This window comes from Centruroides vittatus, unplaced genomic scaffold (genome assembly GCF_030686945.1).
Source record: "Centruroides vittatus isolate TY-2023 unplaced genomic scaffold, ASM3068694v2 contig_1213, whole genome shotgun sequence".
NCBI lineage: Eukaryota > Metazoa > Arthropoda > Arachnida > Scorpiones > Buthidae > Centruroides > Centruroides vittatus.
In genome coordinates this window covers 1,995,725-2,017,659 of record NW_027120776.1, presented here as the reverse complement: position 1 = coordinate 2,017,659, position 21,935 = coordinate 1,995,725, and the positions used below count along the sequence as shown (strand labels likewise).

Here is a 21,935-nt window from a genome sequence, read left to right as displayed (position 1 = left end):
GGGCCAAGTTAAAGTACTTTGCCAATCTCCATGTTAGAGAACTTGGTCATTTAAAATATGTTATGTCGTCAAGGGAGATAGAATGAGAGAAATTTGGAGACGCCATGAGACAGCGGTGATCTGAGCGATCGAACAAAAGGCTGCAACTCGCAAGGGGTCTCGCGAGTTGCAGCCTTTTGTCTTAACACCTAGTGTAATGTTCTGTATACCAGTGAAATTGTCTTTATATATATATATATAAAGTCAATTTCAGTGATTATAAGTGCATAAATATCAGAAAAATTCATTAAAAATTATACCTACATTTCATTCTTGCACAACTTAACATTCCTCATTACCTTTAATGCTTCGGCCATCTGGTTTTCAGTACGATACATTGTCTAATAATTTATAATACTAATAAACAAAATCAATATTTCGGCATAAATTACAGCATTAATATACGGCAAAATGCCACCGATCTAGACGAACAGAGCAGAAGTTAATTTATCCCGACAAGTTTTTGAGAGTAAACTTCCGAGAGATATTATCCTCTTTCCGAGCAATAGGAGCCAAAAGACCGAGGCAGTAAAGGTCGTTTATATTTATTTATAAATGAATTATGAAAAACTGTCGTGCAATTGGCATTTGAGGATCTCAAATTGAGACGGTGTGTTCGAGAAGAAAAAAGCTTTCGATTTTATATACAAAAACCTCTTTTTTTAATGAGTAACTTTGATGATTTGTACAACGAACCATTCCGGACATCTGAAAATGAAAAAAAAAATTATTAAGTGCCAAAAAATCTGACTATTTTCGATTAAAAAATCAAATTTACAAATCTATTGCATATCCTGAACGATAGATAAAAGATAGCTTCCCAGTTCTTCATCCTATAAAAGAAATAATTAAAATTTTCATGTAAAACAGCATTTAATCTTAAAAATCTGTGTCGTGTTCTAAGTTTTGATTAATAGGTTTACTTTAAAATCTTTATCAATCAGATTAAATTATACATCTTATACACTATTAAGACAAGAGAAAATTAAGTAAACTTTGCAAGTTTGTGTTTCTTTAAAGGTAGGAACACGCTAGACATTTTCGGCAGAAAATTGCATTTCACTCGCTTTAATGCTTTGCTATTCGGGAAAAGAAAACAGAAGACAAGCAAATATGCGACGACGTGTTCTCTTTTCTGTTGTATTATTCAAATATGACTTATTAATGGCGTTTGAAAGATTATACAACACCAAAGTAAGACCTGCTATGAGGTACAGCGCTGTGAGCAATTACAAGAGCCCAGGAAAAGAAGACAGTAGAGATGAGAATGTTGAGATGACGTGTAGCGTGACAAAAAAGAACAGAATTAGGAATGATTACATAAGAGAAACAGTCAAGGTGGATCCTACAAGTCAAAAGACACAGGAATATAAATAAATTAAGAAAAATTGTCGTGCAATTGGCATTTCAGGATCTCAAATTGAGACCTCAAACGCCAATTGAGACGCCAGATTAAGATGGTTTGGACATGTGGAGAGAAGTGAAGTCTAAGGTGGAAAGAGTATTGGAAGTGATAGAGAGGAGGAAGGAAAAACGACCAAAGCTAAGATAGAGAGAGACACAGTGGCAGAGGATTTGGAGAGGGGGATGGATAGAGAGAAGTGGAGAAAAAGATTAAAGTTGGGAATACTGACACTATATAAACATGGGAAGAAGCAATGACAATGAAGAAGAAGAATGGCATTTGTAAACAAATGATCTAATTGACTTGTGTTGCACACAGAAACAGGCAATTTGAGCATTTTGAACTTTTCGGTCATAAATAATTTTTTTCCACTCAAAATGTCTATCATTTCCCTTTCTTTATTTGTTGTAAATCAAAAAATAAATTTGTGTAGACTTTACTTCTCCGTTTATAGAAAAGAGTGTAAATTTATATTTTTACAGATAAACGAACTTACTTGGTACGCCCAAGATACGTAAACGTGTTTCACTTCGTCGTCGATGTTGTCGACTTTAATCAAAACGGACGCTATCGAAATGGATCCGTCGGCCAACATTTGAATATTCCTGTCTTTTAATTTGCTGTAATCATACAAGCAATCTTATTTCTAGTTATAAATTGGATGTAAATGAATAATCGGTAAAAATCTACATGTTAATTGATTAATCATCGAAGATGATCTACATTACTAGAGCTCTTTATTACAGAAATCTGGCATGAAAATATCTCTAAACCAATTTAAAGTGTTTTTGTTTGAAATCTTTGTAAATTTGATATGATTTTCTGACAAATCTGATGAATTTGAATTATTGAATAATTCAAATTTGTTGTTATTTCTATTAAAATTTGACCCAGATATGCCATTCTTGTGTCTAAGAATGGCATATCTGCGTCAAATTACCATGATAATTTGAGAATCTGACCCAGACTTGAAGCCAGATTCCCTAGAAAAGCAAACCAACACTTTATTACCATTTCAGGCATTCAATTTGTTTGTATTATGATTGAATAACTAGTATATGTATATATATATATATATATATAGACGACAACCACTCAAGGTATACAATGTTTCCGAATATAAGTCTATCTTTCTTCCAGTTTTAAAGAGGCAAAGGGGAGGAAAAATCAGTCTCCACCTGTATATGGCAAAATTGCAACCTGCAAACTATGCCTGAAAATTAAGTGTTTGGTACAACTGTAAGAGTTAGAGTTTCAGTTGCATTTTCAATAGTTGTTAGAGTGAAAGTACACTTTCTGGAATACATGCAAAACATGCTAAAAATCCTACTTTCCCAGCAGGATGTATATGCCAGGCAAACTACTAACCAATGCACAGGACTTAAATAAGTGATAAAAATTTTCCATATTCTTGTAAATGTTAGAAGAATAGTAGTATTATGAGCTGGTGAAGACACAATTGTGAGGCTAGCTGGGAGTATCGAGTTTGGCTCGACTCCTATACCACTTAATCAGCTGTCCAGTTGGAAAAACTGGCCTGCAGAGTCGAAGGATGGCTTCCTAAGATTTTAATGAGAAACAGGAGTCTGTGAAGTTCCCCTGTAAGTTGTTTTTCCTGACACCAGTCTAGTTATAGCGTTAGGCATGCTAATATCCATTCGTGAGGAATTTTGAGTGGGAGGGTCGCGAATAAGTGGAAAAGCTGTTTGCTCGGATTCGAATCAAGAATGAGATCATGTTAGAACAATAACAAGGATTTATTAAACACAACATTTCAATGAATTACAAATTCAAAAACCTATCTCGCGGAGAGAGAGCTTACAATCATTCTAAATATTATACTACCTTCACTGGAGGTTTGATCATCTTAAATCTCGACGTGTTGATAAGTATTCTGGAGAATGCGGAACGGGAGAATCAATCTCCTATGTGCTCAGTATACATTATGGTTTATGTCTTTTATATGACGCCTTCAAGATTATGGAAGACTGCCGAGTTTTTATGGCAATTTCTGTCTTCTAAGAACTGTGCTTATGTAGCCAGTTCGGGTCTCGTGGAACCTCTGATGAACTGTGCGAAAAGGTGGGAAATCTACGGCTTTTTATGGGGACGGCTGGGTAACTGACTCATTGTCATAGGACAGTGAGTAGTTTTTAGTCAGCCTAGAAAGGAAGTTTGTTTCCTAACTTTCTCAGAAATAAAAATGTACATCCTTTTTGTTAAAATTTTATCAAAGAAATAAAATATTTTGTTATATTTTATAATAATTAATCCCTTAATCTGCAGATCTCACACAATTATAGAGCTTTAAGAAATGTGCTAGCAACAACTTGCACAGGATAGACAGTGACGTACTGTTCCAAGAAGCGAAGAGCACAACGACAACGAAACCTCTGATAAAGCCAAAAATGATTAAGTATTGCTTTGTGAACATTTTTATGCAATTAATAAAGGGTCAACAATGTATTTTAACATCCCTGTTAATATGTTCTTTTTCAATATTGTTCTTTAAAATATCTTCTTAATTTTCTACTAAATTTGATATTGTCTAAAGTGAGTTTTTATCGAATACAGTGCGATTATTACAATTGCTAATGAAAACTTAAGTATAGATAGCATTTTCTGAATAAATGTATTTTGATACCTTTTCATTTTTTGGTAAATCGTATCAGCAGTTCTGGCCGCGGGACTACCTGTCGGATCTTCTAATCTGACCGTGGAAGTGAATCTTATTTGGTGTCCAGTAATTCCGACTTCCGCCATTGCTCTCTCCGGTTCTAATAACCATAAAGTCTGAAACATAATCAATATTTTAAATAGACAATATATTAAACACGTTATTTATTTAGTCATTAAGTACTTACATTATCGTACATCATCAAAGCCCCGTGAAGTAATTTCGGATATTTTGAGTCAGATCCTAGATAGATTTGAAATATTATTTTAAGAATACGGCTATGTTTAATCGCAGCGTTTACTCAAAAGTCATATGTAAAATCAAATTGTCCAGTATTTCAGACATGTCTAGACATTATTTCAATAGTTTTTAGTATAAAATAACAAATCTAACAACACTGAAATATGACGGTAGGCAAAATAGAAACATTTAAAAACTTTTCTGCTATTTGATGTTGATTTCTGTACAGAAATTGACCAAGAGGACATTATTCTGCATATCCATTATCCATAATAAATTTATCGGGCTTATAGGAAATCAGATGGATATGGACTTAAATATCTGAGCCGACCACTCACAAAAATTTCCGAAAATCTGATAGACTCGAATCTAGATTCTGTAGATCTCGGGCTGACATCTTGCTACCTTTAATGTGTATTTCATAATACAATTTCTTATAATATATTTGTGAAAATTTGCATAGATTACTGTCCATTAGTTGAATTAATATATTTAATTCAAGCTTTTTGACGTAGGTTTTAAAAATTAATCATCAAACATTAAGTAGTAAGTTGGCAATTTATCTCAATTTAATTACTCCAAAAAATATAATTTTTATAACCATAAAAAGATTAAATTTTTCATTCATAACTTTATTTTGGATTACAATTCTGCAGTCTTTTGGTTTAAGTTACTTCTATAATTTGGAATTACGAATAGGCAATGTTACCATCTCGTATTAAATTTAATTTACGACATCTAGAAGAAAACGGCAGGATTTGAACCATGCAACTCCTGCATACATTACAAGGAGTGCATCTCGATTAATAATCTGATCATTACTTATTATGCTAATTACAAAAATTCATCTACAGAACCTCAATAGAGAAGAGTTTTGTTTCTGCAGTTTGCAAGTCAGAATCACTTGTCACATTGCAATGCAAGTAATACGCGGAACGCTGTAGAATTGTGGCTGACATTTCTCATAGTAGCTCAATTCTACAGCTTGCAGAGTGACAATGGATGTGCTGTATTGAACGTAGGAAGAATTTGAGTGTTGGTTGGATTTGTGCTGTGCGACACAATGCGCACACACGAGAAACTGTGATGGGTAAATGTAAAACTTGAGCAGTTTTTCCAATATTTTAATGTGTAATGTTCTTGGATAATAATTAACATTATTACAATAATTTAAAATGGTAGCATTTCTTTGGAAGGTCCTATATTTTGATATATTTTGGACTATTGTTTATGTAACTTTTTAACCTGTGATTAATGTAAATGCAATATTTTATTTTTTGAATACTTAATTTCAATTAAATTAAACACTGCTTTAATGCAGTACTGTCATAAAAGTACATTCTAAATAATGTCTCTGACATTTCTGAGCTCTGTATTTATTCACCATTCAACTTAAATATTCATTAAAAATATTTAAAATATAGATAGCATCGATAATAATATTAAAAATTGAAATTTAAAGGTTAAACTGTGAATACGAATCTCGAAGACGAGCCGAAGAAACTTAGAAGTACTAGGGACATTGTCAGGAATGTGTTTATGATAATACTTCAGTAAAGCAAAGACGTTGAAGATTATTATTAACTTTGGGATTGAATTAAATTGGAAAATATTCAATAATAATAATGAATCAGAACAAACCTGTTTTAACCAACTCCTTTTTAAGCAAGCTAAGTGAAACGTCGACAGGAATATTAACAGGCGTATTAATAGTTACACTTTCTCCATTCGCAGGCATATAACATTCCAGACCTACAAACAAAATAAAACTTTTCTTACTTACGTTTAACTTAATCTTTAAAAATTAATTTAAATTATAAGTTGCTTTATAACAGTAAAGACTGTTTTTGTAATGTCTTAATTTCACTTTCCGAATAATCCGAATTTAGTTGTATAACCTAACTCGAAACAGTCAAATGCTAAAATGAAGAGATGTTATAGTATTTTCGGATAACTTACGAACTTTTTACTGAAGCGGATGCGCAAAATTTGTACGTGAAAAGATTTTTCTCGTATTTTATGATTTTCGCTAAGATATAAATTCTTATGTGTGATCTGCTGAGAGGAATGTTTCCCGGGAGGACTTTTGTGAGAAACTGGCCCCTATTTAAGTGTTATTAATGTGAAGAAACCTGGAAAACTCCAAGTAGCCACCTGTTGGCGAGAGACAAACCCACGACCAACTACAAGTGTTTGAAATGGATTTGATGCCAAATCTTCCGCAGTGGTAGGCCGAGACCTTATCGTGCAGTCATTATTAATATTTAGAATTTTTAATGTATACTAAATCATACTAACCAAATTCCTGTGATATCTTCTTCTTCAGGAATTCCATTTTTGTCATTTCTCCGTGTACTAACAGTACGTTTTTCGGTTCGCAATGAGAAATTAATTGCATAATTCCCTTAGCGTCTGCATGCGCACTAAAAGACATATACTGAACTGACATTTTTACTTCCACCTGAAATAAAAAACAATTTTTTATATTTTCAGTAACATTTTGATGTGATATTTACTTTATAATATTAGTTTATCAAACTTTTATCTACAGATCTTAATTTTAAGTCAATCAATATGCTATTGAAACCAAAAATGAAAGAAAGTGACACCACATAATAGCTAAAAAAGTAAAAAATCTACAAATCTGACATATGAAAAGCAATGCAGGAGTATCAAAATATTATATAAGAACATGTCTGAAAATTAAGTATACTACAGTTTGTTTTCTGTCTGAATGTGAACTAAAAACTAAGTTGAAGCACTAGCAAGAAGATAATATTGTTTCAAAAGGCTATCTACGACGATCACTTGCCACTACCTCGGCAGTGACATCACCATTGGTATAAAAAAAATAGAGAAAATTGTGTGTAGTCATGCTAGTGATCTTCGACATTGCCACTTTGACCCCACCGTAGACGCGATAGCCCAATAACAAGTCGGAATTAATTGGTCCGTAATAATAGCCCAAATAATTACGACGAGAGTTTGGATTAGATAAAAAAAACATATAATAATATCAAATTTTTATGCTTAAAACCTATAAATAATCTGCAGTAATTTATTATCATTAATTATACTGTATAACTATCATTATTGAACACTCTAGACAGCACTAAATATGGATTACTTCAATTAAGATTACCTGAAATATAAAGATATATTTCAAATAAATGGAAACTCACCACTTGTCTATTTTCAAATTCAATTTTTCTTGCTCCGCCCAACACTTTATGACCTATAGTTCCTGCTACGCAATAACCAGGCATAATAACCTTACAACAAAAATTTTCGCAATTAATATGTCTGTATAAGAATTCTGTTGTAATATTTAATCAGAAAAATACTTTCGTTTTAAATAAAATCTGAAGAATTATTATTTACCATGTTATTTTCACTTGGAGCCCATTTCTTAAAAATCTGAAGAGAAAGTCCAGCATGAAGCATCCCCGGAGTCGCAAAAACAACCATAGGACCCGGGTTGTCTATATAGGCACGATCAAATGGCTATAAGAAAAAATATTCAATTGTACTGATGCTGGCACAGTTGATTACGGGAGACATTTAAATAGTAATCTAGAGTTACGTACAGTAGCTCCAGTTAAGCATATATAAGCATAATTTATAGTCGCATATAATTACTGGTCCACAATGAGAAATAGGTCGAGAAACACTGGTCTACAGCACCGTCATCAGACAAACGTACAGAACAGTGAAAAAACTTAACAGAGTTAAACATTCAGTCTAAATAACCAGTCGTGCGGCATTATCTAAACGGTTGCAAAACATTAACAAAAGTGAAGTGACAAAATCAATATCTTATGTATTGCAGATACAACGTGCCACAAACCATTAAAGTTGCTGAAAAATGCTTAAATTTGTAAAATTGGAAACTGCATAAATAACAGTATGGTAGATTACACATTAAATCAAACAATATTAAACATTTTAAGCAACAAATACCAAATGTTTCGATACTTACATTATTAGAAACCTTAGCAAATATTAATACAGAGATTAATGCCAACAAAACAATACATTTTAAAGAAGTTTGATAGAAAATATTATCATCAAAACAGGTGAGGTCCAACTTACTGTTATACCAGATTGTTATGTTAATAGGGAGGTTGAGGCCAAAGTTTTAAATGCAAAAACGTGTACGTTGGACGTTCGACACCACCTTCCTATAAGCCTAGAAGTTTGACAATGGAATTTGGAATGTCGAGCATGATTCCGCTGGCTTTCCAAACGCCATTGTCAAACTTCTAGGTTCCGACGTACACGTTTTCGCATTTAAAACTTCGGCCTCAACCTCGCTAATATTTATATTTTCAACTCTCTAAATAATAACTGACACATTGTTTCATTAGCATTACCCTCTATTACATTGATAACCAATGATAAAAGAATGAATATTTTACATTAGCCTTTTTATTGTGCTAATATTTAAAGCTTCTTTTATAATTTGTAAATTCCTAAACATTTTACAATTATACTTTCTGATGTATCGGTACTGATTTGTAAATAACTATAACGGTTTGTAGCATAAAATTCATTTATTTTGTCACTTTGGTAAGAAGGCAACCGATCTACTGAAGGTTTAATGAGTCTAGGAAAAATGGGTATGCGCATTTCATAACTTAAAATTTGCATAACATAACAAGCAAAAATAGGAAATAAAATATAGAATATTTTTAAAAATGTACATACTTTTATATGCTTAAAATCGAACATATTTCTTTGTACAAATGTTTTTCTAATTTTCTGATTAGTCCAAGTAATAAACATCTTATAATAATTGGTTGCCTAGAAAATTACAATAAATGTAATTAATCAAGTTTAAAGAATGAGATTAATTCCAAGTTTTTACCTTTTCCGTCAAACCGACGGCAAAATAAATTGGTACTTTTAAATTCATTCTTTCCCAATATGTTTCTAAAAGAATACAAAGTTCTTGAGCTCTTCCCAATGCAAATACTGGTATTAAAACCTAATGTTTGGTGGAAATTGCAATAAATAATTCTAATATATCTCTATTTAAATTTATACGTATGTATAAATATATTAAGATTACCTTTCCGCCTTTTTCGATACAGTCGTGGACTTTCGTTAAAAAATCTCTTTCTCGACAACGTTTAGAATCTCTGATCGTGGTCGCGTAGGTCGACTCGGTGATTAATAAATCGGGACGACACCTGTCGATCCAAGCTGCGCCTAAGTGGCGATCTGGTGTCATATTGTAATCTCCCTATATAAAATCAGTGATAAAATACTATTTATTATTTATATTTAATCTTTTTTACTATCTTCTTTGAATGAAGAGCAGCTGAATCTTTTTTATTCTACTTTTAATAATGAAAGAATTTCTCATCTTTAGTTTCAGAAATAAGAACAATTGTTCCTCTCAATCAGAAACCAATTTGGTTGACGATTCAGGGTCTTGCAAACATACGTTTTACGACGTAATGTTTACATTTCAGATGTTATTTATTTAACCAAATCAAGATTTCAATTATTGCAATCAATTGGCATGATTAAGAGTTACCTACCATCGGAATAAAGCTAATAACCTTTTAAATGTGTTATTCTCAACGAGAGTTCGAAATGTAACAAAACTATTTATTCGGCATGTTACCGAAAGTGGTTTGTTTCTGCATAAGAAAAGCATTCGATCCTGGTTAGAACAAAAGCAAATTGTAAGGAGTAAGTATAAGATTGTGCGAGAGAGATGAATCATATAGGAATGCACAACAAAGTTAAATTTACAGACTTTACTAATTCTGGAGGATATGCATTTCGGACGATGCGTCCTTCGTGTTGTTCAAAATGCACATCCTACAGAATTAATAAAACCTGTATATCTAACTTTGTGTGTTCCTGTACAATTCATTCTCTCTCAAGTAATCTTTAACAGCGTAACTCCTAACGTAGCCAGCACATTAGGAGTTACGCCTGTTAAAATGGCATCTACGATTCTTGTTTGCGAGATTCTCACATCTGCCACTTTTGTAGCATATACACAATCCTTGACGTGCCCACAAAGCAAAAGTTGATGTCCGACGATTTGTTAGACCAAGAAATGGGGACCCTGCAATCTAAACTGTGAGTCAATTGAAGTCCAGATCACCACAATGCAGCAGCAGTGGCCCTTTCAAGCAAAATGACTAACGTTCTGCAACACATTTTATTCACACATGTGAATAAATGGATTTTACACAACAGTTTAAAACAAGGGACATTAAAGGAAACACCCTGTATTTCATATTGTTTAAGGATTTTTCAACAATTCATACTTTACAAAATGGAAGAATTTAAAAAATAAATTATGGGAGAGGTTCGATAATAAAGTAATTTAAAGAATTAGTAATAAAATTTTTAAAAATAATAATAAACGAACAGAATTTAAATACCGTGTATACTACTGACTGGTCTCCAACTTTAATATGGAACATCGCAGCACCTAACACGTGGCCAGCATAATATGCTTTGATTTCAAGTTCTTCATCAACCTTATAAGCAAAATGATTGATAATTTAATTAAATTTTTCAAATAACTATCAACATTAAATGCTAAATCAACAAAAACATAAAAATAATTCTAATTACTGGATAACTAAATTAAATCTTTCGTATTAAATAATATTAATTACCTGTACAGTCTGGTGTAAATTCACAGCTATAACTTTTTTCATACAATCCTTAATCATCGCGGAAGTAAAAAAATTTGTTTCTCCTTTTCTATCGACAGTTATTTTCCTATAATCTTCCTAAAGAATTGATTTTTAATTAGTAAAAGATCATTAATAAAAAGATATTCAATTTATTAAAAATTACTTACAAGCAAAATCGGACAAATGGCTTTAGTTGGATGAGTCATGTATATTGGACCGTTATAACCCACCATTTCTGTCATGTACGGAAGAGCACCGCAGTGATCCAAATGAAAATGGCTACAGAAATGTAAAACTGTATATTAAAATCTTTCTAATTATCATAATTTAATATAAAATATGCTTTATACCTGATTATCAGACAATCTAAATGGTCTGTTAAGCCACCTTCTTGAGTGATAAAACTAAAATCTGGAAATCTTCTCTGCAAATATGTAATACTTTAATGCAAAATATATTCCTTAAAGTGTACAATAAAATTTCTTTCCTATAAACAAAGCGATAAAATTTCTCCAAGCGATAATATAATTAAACATTGAGGATACACGTGTGCGTCGTCAGCAAATCGGGCAAAGTAGCGTATAATGCTCCAAGGCAATCTTCGGGAATGAACATGTTAAAATGCACATAAAATTCTTAAATTAAACATACTTTTTCTACAATGTTTTCTAATTCTAATGTGCACGTTTTTTTGGATTTTTCTGATTTATGGAACCAATTTGTGCATTAGGATCAGGCAGAAAGCTAAGTTAATTCAGCCTTGTTCACTCCTCACTCCACTTGGAAGATACACATGTATTACAGTGCAGACGTGCATGTTCCTCCCACTTCAATTTCAATTTGATATAGAGCGTGCATTACATTTTCTAACTAACTTTTTTTCGTGTTTTGAAGTCTCGAAAATCAGATTTGCATTAGATTCGACAACACACAAGAATTGAAAACAGATATAGTCGACGGTATCAATAGCAATTATACTCGGCAACCACGTAATGTGTATATAATATTAAATAATATATGTATATAATCTCACCTCGTCGTTATAACCCATATGCATCCCGCAATCTAGCATGATATTCTTCCCACCTATTGTAAGAAGAATGCAACTACGGCCGACATCTGTTAAAACAACAAAGTAACGACATATTAAAATGTTTATTTACAAATAATTCAAAATTTTGACGAATATATTAAAAGATTTAATGAAAAATTAAGCTATCTTAATGTTAATCTTGTTAGTCTCCAGACTTTCTTCACATAAATTACCAGAAACTTGAAATTTTAAATACCTTGTCCGGCACCTGAAATATAATAAAACATATTATAAGCATGTATAATTACTGTTTACGGTTTTACAATAATGATATTAATTTTAAATTAGAATTATTTAGGAACCTCAGTAAGCTCCTTTATAACTCCGATTCAATTCAATAAAGTTTTTCATTTAGTTCTGAAACATTTTCAAATCTAATAATTCATTTTCACCTGAATGAAATGCAAATAATACATGTATAATTTCCATAAATCCAGGATTTGTAAACCACTTACAGGGTCAACCTAATGGCTGAGAGTTAAGGTCTACCACTCTGGGAACTTGGAAAACCCTTTTTTGGGGATAGTCTAGCAGTCCCTCCCAGATGAGTCAGGTCCTGTCCCTCACTACATGGCTGTCCCATTGTGAGCCTGGCTAAATCCACGACGGACTTGATAAAAAGACTCTCCGAGTGCCCAATGAGCGGAAAGAGTCAAAAAAGCCACTTACAGATATTATTCAAATCAAAATGACAGTAAATCAGCAGGCATTAAATAATAATATTCATTTTTTGATGAACGTTATGATAAGCGATACTTTTAGTTGCAATCGGTTACTGTCAAATGCAGTACGCAAAGCTGCATTTGGATGCATGAGCAGTATTTCGAATATCATCCCTAGTAAAAACAAATGCAAATTCTTAAGGTTAAACTCGGTAATGATTAAAACTGTAATGACAATTATTTGAATAAAAGCTTATATTTTGCATTAAAATATATAATATATATATATATTGAAGCTACAAAGTGTCTTCACTTTCTATCGTTCGCAGCACCAGCAACAATTCAAAACAATTTTCACTTACAGACCACCTTTTATTTGAGGTATGCTTCCGCAACAACAGGCAAAATGGATAAAAATATCCTCTGGTGATTCTGCCAATACCATTTAAAATCAAATAAAACATAGGTAGCTCATACTAGCCTCATACTAGGTAGCTGTACAGCCTCGAATAAAAGGTCGTGTCCGTAAGTGAAGACTGTTTCGTTGGTGTTGTGAATGACAGAAAATGAAGACATTTTGTAGCATCAATATATTTATATAGCATCAGCCAAATTTTTAATTTTACTCAAATTTTATTTAGCAGTTTCACAATTTTTGTTTACAAGAGCTCTATTAATGCCGGTGAATTGCAACTGAAAATGTTATTTATCTCAAAAATGATTGATCTGTAGATCCAATACACATGTTTACCAGACTTTCTTACACTTACCTTATTACTCTGAATTTAAGCTGCACTTTTCAGTGGTGTTGCAAGGGGGGCAAGGGGATGTATCATGCACCAGGCACCACTCACAGAGGGGTGCCCAAATGGTCTCCAAGACAAACTAAGTGTGTTTCTGGAGAGGAGTGCCAATAAAGTGTCATGCCACAGGCACTTTTTATTCCAATTTTTAAGACAAAATTAGGGTGCAGCTTAAATTCAAAGTGAATATTTTAACTTCTTATTTCTGCCAATCTCCGTTCCCCAACAATAGGGTCTTTGCTTTAAGCTCTACGCATAGTATTATGATCATTAATAGCAGTTTATTTGGTGGTTTCCCATTTGCACATTTCTGATTTAATGCGGTTGCTGTTTGATAGTAGCTGTGTAGAATCAAATTTTAAATTTTTTCATTACCTTTATTCACTAATAACGGAAAAATGGTTTACGTATGATGCCGAATTCAAAAGAAAAGTTATGTTGTGCCCGAAGAAATTGAAAATCGCGCAGCTGTTAAAAGATTTACGGTTGACGAAAAGAATGTCTGTTGGAGAGCCGTGAAGGAAAGTTATTTCAGTGTAAAAATGACAGAAAATCATTCTTGAAGCCTAGAAAAGGAAGATATCCCGCAACTGACTCAAATCATATATATAAAACCATTTTTATCTTTTACTATTTTTTCTAATTTTCCAGTTTTAAACTCCTACTGCGGCTTAAGGTGGCTTATATTCGAATTAATACAGTATTTTGATACACAATTCTAATCAGTAAAATCTTTATTGCAACCTTTCAGACATTTTGTATCAGAATTGCTAACTACACTTTTTGACTTAATGATTCTGGTTTAATATATTTGTTCTAGGCTCTGGAGTGTTTGATACATTTTTCCGAGTTAAATATCATTTTCTAATTGTCAAACAGTACAAATAACACACAAACTCCTTAAAAAAACCAGCAAAAAGTACCAAACTTACTATTACAAACATTTTCATTTGTCTTAAATGATAAAAATCAGGTACCGAAAAACATTGGTGCTTTAACTGGTTTTTTAATGTTCGTGTGTTATTTGTGTTATATACAACCAGTTTAAAATTTAAATAATGATCAAATAAACAATTTTGGATTCATTTAAACCTTTTATCCTTTTTTAAAATGCAGCCAGAGAAAGATAGCAGACAACTTGAAGATAAATACAATTCTTCTCTGTCTCTGGTAAGGATAAAGGATTTAAATTGATCCAAAATTGTTTGAATGATCATTATTATTTGGGTAAGATGTGAACTCTGAATGAGAGGTTCCCCTCCCCCTGTATGAGCAAACAAATCAAGGGAACATGCAATCCTTTGCTAGATATTTACCTCAAAAGGTTAAGTTTTTACCACATATCAGTATACTGCCTATTCTCCACGCTCCACATTAGCGAAGGCTTGCTATCGCTCGCCTCGACAGACATTCCGCACGTGGTCATGCACTTCTGCATGAGCAATAGTGAGCATCTCGGTGCCCATATGGAGGCAAGCACCCACACTCCCCGAAAGTACTTTGACAGTCAAGTGGGCTACTCAAAGGGCAGGGGGAGCTAAATAGACATGATAGTCTTAGCAGAGCAACGCAACTCACGGTCACGTACGACCTGATTTCGGGGGCCGTCTCTCACGAAGGATCACAAATAGACATATGGTTCCTTTGACTCTTTTGCTCCTATGGATGCAGTCTACAACTCGAATAAGATCCCAACCATCCAATTCACAGGTGTAATTGTATCTAGTGTTACCACCCGTCCAGTTTTCACCCAGACAGTCCAAGAATAGACTCACTGTCTGTGTGAACTATTAATTTTGTCCGGGAATTTCATAGAAATTGTGAAATTACAACGAAACAAAGTTCTTGCAAATATTTTAATAAATTTACACCATTTGAACAATGAAAGACCTCACACTCACTGAAACTCATCTGCCATTCTGCCATGTTACTCTGTTTATGCTGATGTGTGACGCGTAACCTGCCTCTCGACCTTTTTTTTTGCTTGTACGTTACTCCTAGTACCTAACTGTAACTGATTTAGAACCAGCATGCACATTATTCTTCGCATTGTAAAATGACATTGCGCATGCATCAGGAACTTCTGTTTGAACAAACCTGACCTGCCGTCCGGGTCGGTGATTTTGTAAAGGTGGCAACACTAATTGTACCATTATATAAATGTGAAACTAATTCTTGGGACTATACAATTTATGTAACGACCAGTTTAATTTGAGTGAACGTGTAAACCAGGTTTTCTACCAGGTTATGTAATTGGCTGATATACGTATACATGTAAATTATCTTTGTGTCAATTGCATAAAAGCAGCTCACGTGTAAGGTTCAATGTAGAATTTTCCTATCCGAACACAATTTACAATTTTATTTTGGCACCTATTAAATTTATATTCATAAATACTCAATTATAAAAAGAAACTACTAAAATTAAACGCCTTACCTAACGGCGTTACTTTAATTTCAGGCATGGCCCCGAAATATATAATAATTTTTAAAAAAATAAAACGATTTATAAGAATAAATCAATTTTTAAAACACACGTTTAATTTGACAGGCGGCCGCCATTAAACTACAGCGCCACCTCGATTAAACGAAATTTTCAAAAATAATTTTCTATTCGCCCTCCATAATTCGTAATTTCCAAATAATATAAAGATACAACTTTTAACTTTATTTAAGAAACAATTATTTGTTATTAATTCGAAATTTTAGAATAATTTATAGTTGTAATCACGTAATACATTTCCTATTGTTCGACTGTGGAAAACTTTGTCGAGAATGCGGTCGTAGTTCACATGTTTGCCACCAGATGCCGTCTTATCGGGAAGTCGTTTACAATACACTAACGTATTATTCGGTAGTGTTTTAAGCAAATAGATACAAAATCATGCCTTTCAAATGTTGCGTGCCGAATTGCAAAGGCAATTATAATCCAAAGGAACAAAAAGTAAGTGTATTTAAGGTACTAAATGATTTGGAATTGTTTAAAAAATGGAAACGAGCGATATCACGTGCGGATCGGGAACTGACCGCACGGGACCACGTGTGTGAAGACCATTTTGCTCCGCATCAAATTCTTCGTTCGTGGAGAGCGTTTAAAGATGGAGAGGAAATCGTCAACGTTCCTTATAAAACTCCTCGACTAATTAAGGATGCTGTTCCGTGCTTCTTTCCCAATTGCCCATCTTACCATTCCAAACCCGACAAACCGCCGCGTAGAAGTCCACGGAAGCGCTCTCTTCTCCACGCGGCTCCGAACAAACGACAAAAAACGGACAATGCAGACAATTCGCCTGAAGTTCAATCGGATGAAATGTAGTCTTTCGACACCCTACAACCGCCAGAATCTTTACTGACAAAAGAAAAGTGTGTGACACGTCTGACGAACTCCTTGGCACTTGCCTCGAGCTGTTGGCAAGCGTGGATTGAAAATATAGAACTGCGTATGGACGAATCGTAAGAATTGCTTCGTGTGTTTTCGAATGTGAGTATCAGGAAAACAAATTTGTATAGCAACGGGGCTTACTTCATCTTTTTGACGGTGAGCCATCTGAATCGAACCCCCTTGGCACTTGCCTTGAGCTGTTGGCAAGCGTGGATTGAAAATATAGACACTGCTTTGGTAGATCTTGAATCCGGGAAATTGGCGCAATATGTAGTAATTTGCATGAAAAGTTAAATGAGGTTAGAAGATAAAGAAAGAAGAAATGATATTGTAATCTCAGGTATAGAAGATAACGATTAGATAAGGTTCTATCACGAGGATACGGAGGAAACCTCATATGCTACTTTGGTAGAATGTATAGCGAAGGCGGTAATGTCTGTAAATTTAATTTATGATGTTTAGTCTGTACCTTGGCGCCACACACGCAGTTTTAAATGTTGCCGGGAAAGTTAAGCAACTCGTTGTTAGAGTTTTTGACGTGCATTGTACCTGGAACAAAACGATTTGGAGGGAATTGTTTTAGTTTTTATGGGGGGAACTCTCCTAGTTTTAGGAAAATTTCAGATTTTTTTAAGGAGAAATCATTTTATAATCTGTGTATTAAATCGAATTCAGGTCTGTACAGTACATTTGTTCGAGTATTAGTTGAGAATGGCTCAACCGATTTCTACGAAACTTTGTACTCGTATATTCAGGATAGTCCTGGAAAAAATATAGGCTAATTTCAAATTTACGCCTGGCTGTCTGTACATGTGAGTATGACGTGAGAACAGTTGAATCCTTCTCATCGTGAAATGCCATATTAATGAAAAAGTACAGAATGAAGATCATCTATCATGTGGGATACCTCCCAGAAGGACTTTCTATGGTTTGGTTTGGCTTTTTCGTATACAGCAAGGGGATGCCTCCACGGAGGTCTTTTATGGTAACCTATTTATATGTTACTAACGTGAAGAAAATCTGGAAAACTTCGTGAAGCCAGTCCGTTGGAGAGCACGAACCCGTGACCAACTGCTAGTATTCATTGGTTTTATCTATTCAAGCACTGGTTGGCGACTTTCTATGGTAAACTGGTCTCTATTTAGGTATTACACACGTAAAGAAACCGGGAAACTCCATGTGGTCTCTATTAGTGAGGCGCGAACCCTCACGTTAGGTTTTGTCTAACGTGAGGATGGTTATATTGAATATTTCTGGAATTTTTTCTTTAAAACTTCAAGAAAAGCTTAGTTAATTGTTTATTTTGAAGCGATAAGATTAAAAAAGAACAAGACAAGTTCAATTTTTTAAAGATAAATATATGACACATTTATCTTAAAAAATACTCTTTCAAATGTCATATTATATAAGTTCTGTGACATTTGAAAGAGTTGATAATATTGTTTAATTACAGAGATAAAAGGCAAATAAATAGCGAGAGAAAATTTATTTTCTTGTAAATAATAAATTGCAATAATGAAGAGCTTCAATTGTATTTTCTTCATTTTTTGTTCTTTGATTGGTAAGTATATTTTTCATAATAAAATTGATTTATTATATTTTATCTTATGGGCTGAAAATTCTTTTACCCCTTATAATCAGACACAGAGCAGCCACAAACAATTATAGCTTCATGGGGGCCCAGGCAAATTGAATTTGGGCCCTCCACGTTTTCCTTCTGGGGAAATATTTTCTTATAAAAGATCAGTTTGGGCTCCTTGTTGGTGGGGACCCAAGCAATTGCCCTTTTTGCCCATAGAATAACACGCCACTGACTACAAAGCTATATGCACATTACTGTGTCTGTATACTTCCCACCCATTATTGCTACATTGGAATTAAGGCTAAATTTGACGGTTGTTTCTATTGATCTTCTCCTCGCAAGTAACATTGATTTTATGTGGATCCTCTGCCATAAAAGTGTATAAATCATTGTATTACAATAGAAACGTATAATTTTACATTATATATTTATAATATACAAGTAGATATGGTAAAATTATACTGCTTGTTGCTATAGAGTTTCCAATATGTATTTTTCCCCAAGGCTCTGTTGACCTCTGAACATCCCTGTGCGATAGTAATCCTGCTTAGTACAAGAGGAACTGTAGATATATATACACATACATATGCTTAATTGAGCTGTCAATGGTGCATTCCGCAACCGTATACCTCTATGACAGAATTCCTCCGTCTGCAGTAACTTTAATTCCTATACCATTTATGTAATCAGCCTTTACCATATCAATTTTGACTGTCTTTGAGTTCTTAGACTAGGGATCTTACGCTAGAAATCAGTTATAAATGAACAAAACTAATTCAATAAGCCATCTATTGGGTCTCACTAATTGCACTCAATTCAATTTAGGTGCAATATCGTCAGAGGATGTAATTTATAAAGAAGGTCAGAAGTACATCACCAATTGCATACTTTCCCCTAAAGAATATTTAATATGGACATACCCTAATAACAGCAGAATTGAAGAGAAAAACAAGTAAAGTTTTATTCTAAAAATTATTAAGTATATTGTGCTTAATTATGTGAATTTTGTTTCCATTTTTTAAGCAGAGGTAATAGAATCTACACAGTTAGAGAAGGTAACGAATTAGACCTTATCTTTGAATTTGCTTTGGTGAAAGACACGGGAGTGTACCAATGCTGCAATTTTGGCGATATAAAGAATTGCATGCAACTGAATATTAGGGTGGTCGGTAGGTTCTTTATTTATAAATCAAATTAGACGTTTTTAAAATACTTTGTAAAATAATACTTAAAAATATTTAAAGGCAAGCCGTTCTTTCAACAAGATTACGAATCTCACGAGCATTTCGTGGATGATGATGTCAGATTACTTTGTGAAGCGATTGGTTATCCTTATCCTTCGTACTATTGGCTGGATAATGTAAGTATCATAATTGCAATATCGTCTTCTGCGTGCAATATCACTGCCAATCACAAAACAAATCTTACATGAGATACAACAGCGAGGTTGAGGCCGAAGTTTTCAACGCGAAAACGTGTACGTCGGACGTTTGGCGCCGCTTTCCTGTAACCTAGAAGTTTGACAATGGCGTTTGGAACGTCGAGCATGATTCTACTGACTTTCCAAACGCCATTGTCAAACTTTAGACTTACAGGAAAGCGGCGCCAAACGTCCGACGTACACGTTTTCGCGTTTAAAACTTCGGCCTCAATCTCGCTAATAACACAGGCAAACAGATTACATTATGGTAAATACAGGGAAACAAACACACAAGTAGTAAATAATAGTTGAATGTGTCTGTTATTGTGCAAAACAATGTTTTTATCGGAAAGTTATGCAACTCGTTGCTGTATTTTTTATTTTAGTACAAGAAAAAGATGGATGATGTAGGAGGAAATTGGGAAATTTCTAATGACACGCTAATATCCAACCTGTCTATAAAATCGATAAATAAGTCCCAAGAAGGATTTTTTACGTGTGTGGCCCATAACGAACACGGAAATGCGACTAAACTGTATTTAGTGGATGTTAATGGTAAATATCACAAAACGTGTTTGATAAACTTAATTAAATTTAACGTAAAAATAAATTTTAGATAGACCAACCTCTGTCGATCTTGACGTCGAAACGAATTTCATAACGCCCACATCAATTCAGTTTTCTGTTGGGTTGCGTAAAGAATCGTACAGTTATTTAGTTGTAATATATACAGAAGAAGCTTCTCACGAACCATCAAAAATACATTGGCAGATCGGTACGTAAGTATTTTTTTAAATTAATTATAAAATATGGGGTGGATATAAAGGCCTTGTGTGACTTTGAATATACACTTCATAGAAGCGTACTGTAAATGGTACGTAAACCATTTACCGTTCCTTGTATATAAGAGTTTAATCCTTAATGGTTAAAACTACAAGAATTAAGCCATTTACAGCGTGTTTCTGTGATGTGTACATAGAAGATTGCACAGGGGTGTAAGTAAAACACACGTGACATTTTATATTTTTAGGCCAACCGTATTTAATTACCGATCTGAAATTCAACACAGTGTACGAGTTGAAGTTCGGTGTTTCTAGTGACGTAAAATTAAGGTCCGTTCTATGGGATAAACGCATATACAAGTTTCAAACCGCTAGAAATATCCCAAATCTGATAATTGAAAGCGTAAGCGGTACCACTGTAAAAATACAATGGCCGTACCACAATCTTAACGATTTATTTGGGTCAAATGCACCCGATTATTATCTCCTCACCTACGTCAAGGTAAGTAAACGATCAAAATACTACACTAAAATTAAATTTGCCCATTAAAATATTGTACTATTACAGCTTAAACAAAAATCTGGGAACTTCTATAAGTCTGAATGCCCAATGAATATTACAATTCCTACTTGTTACGGTAGAAGCTATACGTTTTCTGGATTTACTCCGAAAGAATATTACAGAATAGAAATTCGAATACATTATCCTTACGGTTGGAGTGATACGAGTGCAATAACGGTGTATACGGGTGTTTAAATGCTTACGGGTTTAATTATAATTCAGAAAATATAAACATTTTAATTGTAAATTGTAATTAATATATCGATGTTAATTTCAAAACTATTATTGTAATAAGTGACTAAAGTTTTGTTTAAATTATGCAATAATGAATTGTAGCTATAATTTAATAATTACTTTTGATATTTATGCAACTTTATACGTAGCCAATCCCATTGATATGGATCTACGTAAAACGAAATAAAAGGCTGGAACTAACAAAGAGTTTGGTGACATTGCGATATTTGTATCGTAGTGTGGCCAAATTTCCAAACTTCTTCCTTAATTTGACCCTCCCCGTGACATAATACCTAATAAATACCCAAGTTCTAAGCTAAGTGGTTTGGCTTAGCCCTCATGTTTATACACGAGTCATTCAATGGTGTTCGTAACAAATGCATTTG

The 21,935-nt window shown here is 33.6% G+C and overlaps 3 protein-coding genes across 3 annotated transcripts; 2 read left to right on the top strand and 1 right to left on the bottom strand.

The window, feature by feature from the left end:
- Positions 1 to 677: 677 nt before the first annotated feature.
- On the bottom strand, positions 678 to 16,155 carry IntS11 (integrator complex subunit 11). The gene is made up of 19 exons (XM_067283958.1): positions 16,025 to 16,155; positions 12,319 to 12,330; positions 12,063 to 12,148; positions 11,380 to 11,453; positions 11,197 to 11,308; positions 11,009 to 11,125; positions 10,769 to 10,867; positions 9,433 to 9,606; positions 9,229 to 9,348; positions 9,069 to 9,164; positions 7,743 to 7,865; positions 7,544 to 7,633; positions 6,660 to 6,822; positions 6,003 to 6,113; positions 4,309 to 4,364; positions 4,089 to 4,237; positions 1,941 to 2,064; positions 818 to 872; positions 678 to 747 (listed from the first exon to the last, which is right to left on the bottom strand). The coding sequence occupies exons 1-18, from the start codon at positions 16,050 to 16,052 to the stop codon at positions 822 to 824; spliced, it is 1,785 nt and encodes a 594-aa protein (XP_067140059.1). The 5' UTR covers positions 16,053 to 16,155; the 3' UTR covers positions 678 to 747; positions 818 to 821.
- A 316-nt stretch (positions 16,156 to 16,471) lies between these two features.
- LOC136985831 (uncharacterized) lies at positions 16,472 to 16,903 on the top strand. Its single transcript, XM_067283201.1, has one exon. The coding sequence runs from the start codon at positions 16,472 to 16,474 to the stop codon at positions 16,901 to 16,903; it is 432 nt and encodes a 143-aa protein (XP_067139302.1).
- LOC136985656 (fasciclin-2-like) lies at positions 16,521 to 21,510 on the top strand. Its single transcript, XM_067282981.1, has 8 exons — positions 16,521 to 16,531; positions 19,377 to 19,503; positions 19,575 to 19,720; positions 19,796 to 19,911; positions 20,358 to 20,526; positions 20,588 to 20,746; positions 21,002 to 21,255; positions 21,322 to 21,510. The coding sequence occupies exons 3-8, from the start codon at positions 19,696 to 19,698 to the stop codon at positions 21,508 to 21,510; spliced, it is 912 nt and encodes a 303-aa protein (XP_067139082.1). The 5' UTR covers positions 16,521 to 16,531; positions 19,377 to 19,503; positions 19,575 to 19,695.
- Positions 21,511 to 21,935: the final 425 nt, after the last annotated feature.

Bases quoted from the DNA above. Each gene is read 5' to 3' on its own strand.
- IntS11 (XM_067283958.1), bottom strand. From the start codon at position 16,052: ATGCCTGAAATTAAAGTAACGCCGTTAG. The intron at 11,454-12,062 runs GTGAGATTATAT...ACATATTTGCAG, and splicing joins ATATGGGTTATAACGACGAG to AGAAGATTTCCAGATTTTAG. The intron at 873-1,940 runs GTAAGTTCGTTT...TTTCTTTTATAG, and splicing joins ACGTATCTTGGGCGTACCAA to GATGAAGAACTGGGAAGCTA.
- LOC136985831 (XM_067283201.1), top strand. From the start codon at position 16,472: ATGCCTTTCAAATGTTGCGTGCCGAATTGCAAAGGCAATTATAATCCA.
- LOC136985656 (XM_067282981.1), top strand. From the start codon at position 19,696: ATGCAACTGAATATTAGGGTGGTCG. The intron at 20,527-20,587 runs GTAAATATCACA...AATAAATTTTAG, and splicing joins GTATTTAGTGGATGTTAATG to ATAGACCAACCTCTGTCGAT. The intron at 21,256-21,321 runs GTAAGTAAACGA...GTACTATTACAG, and splicing joins ATCTCCTCACCTACGTCAAG to CTTAAACAAAAATCTGGGAA.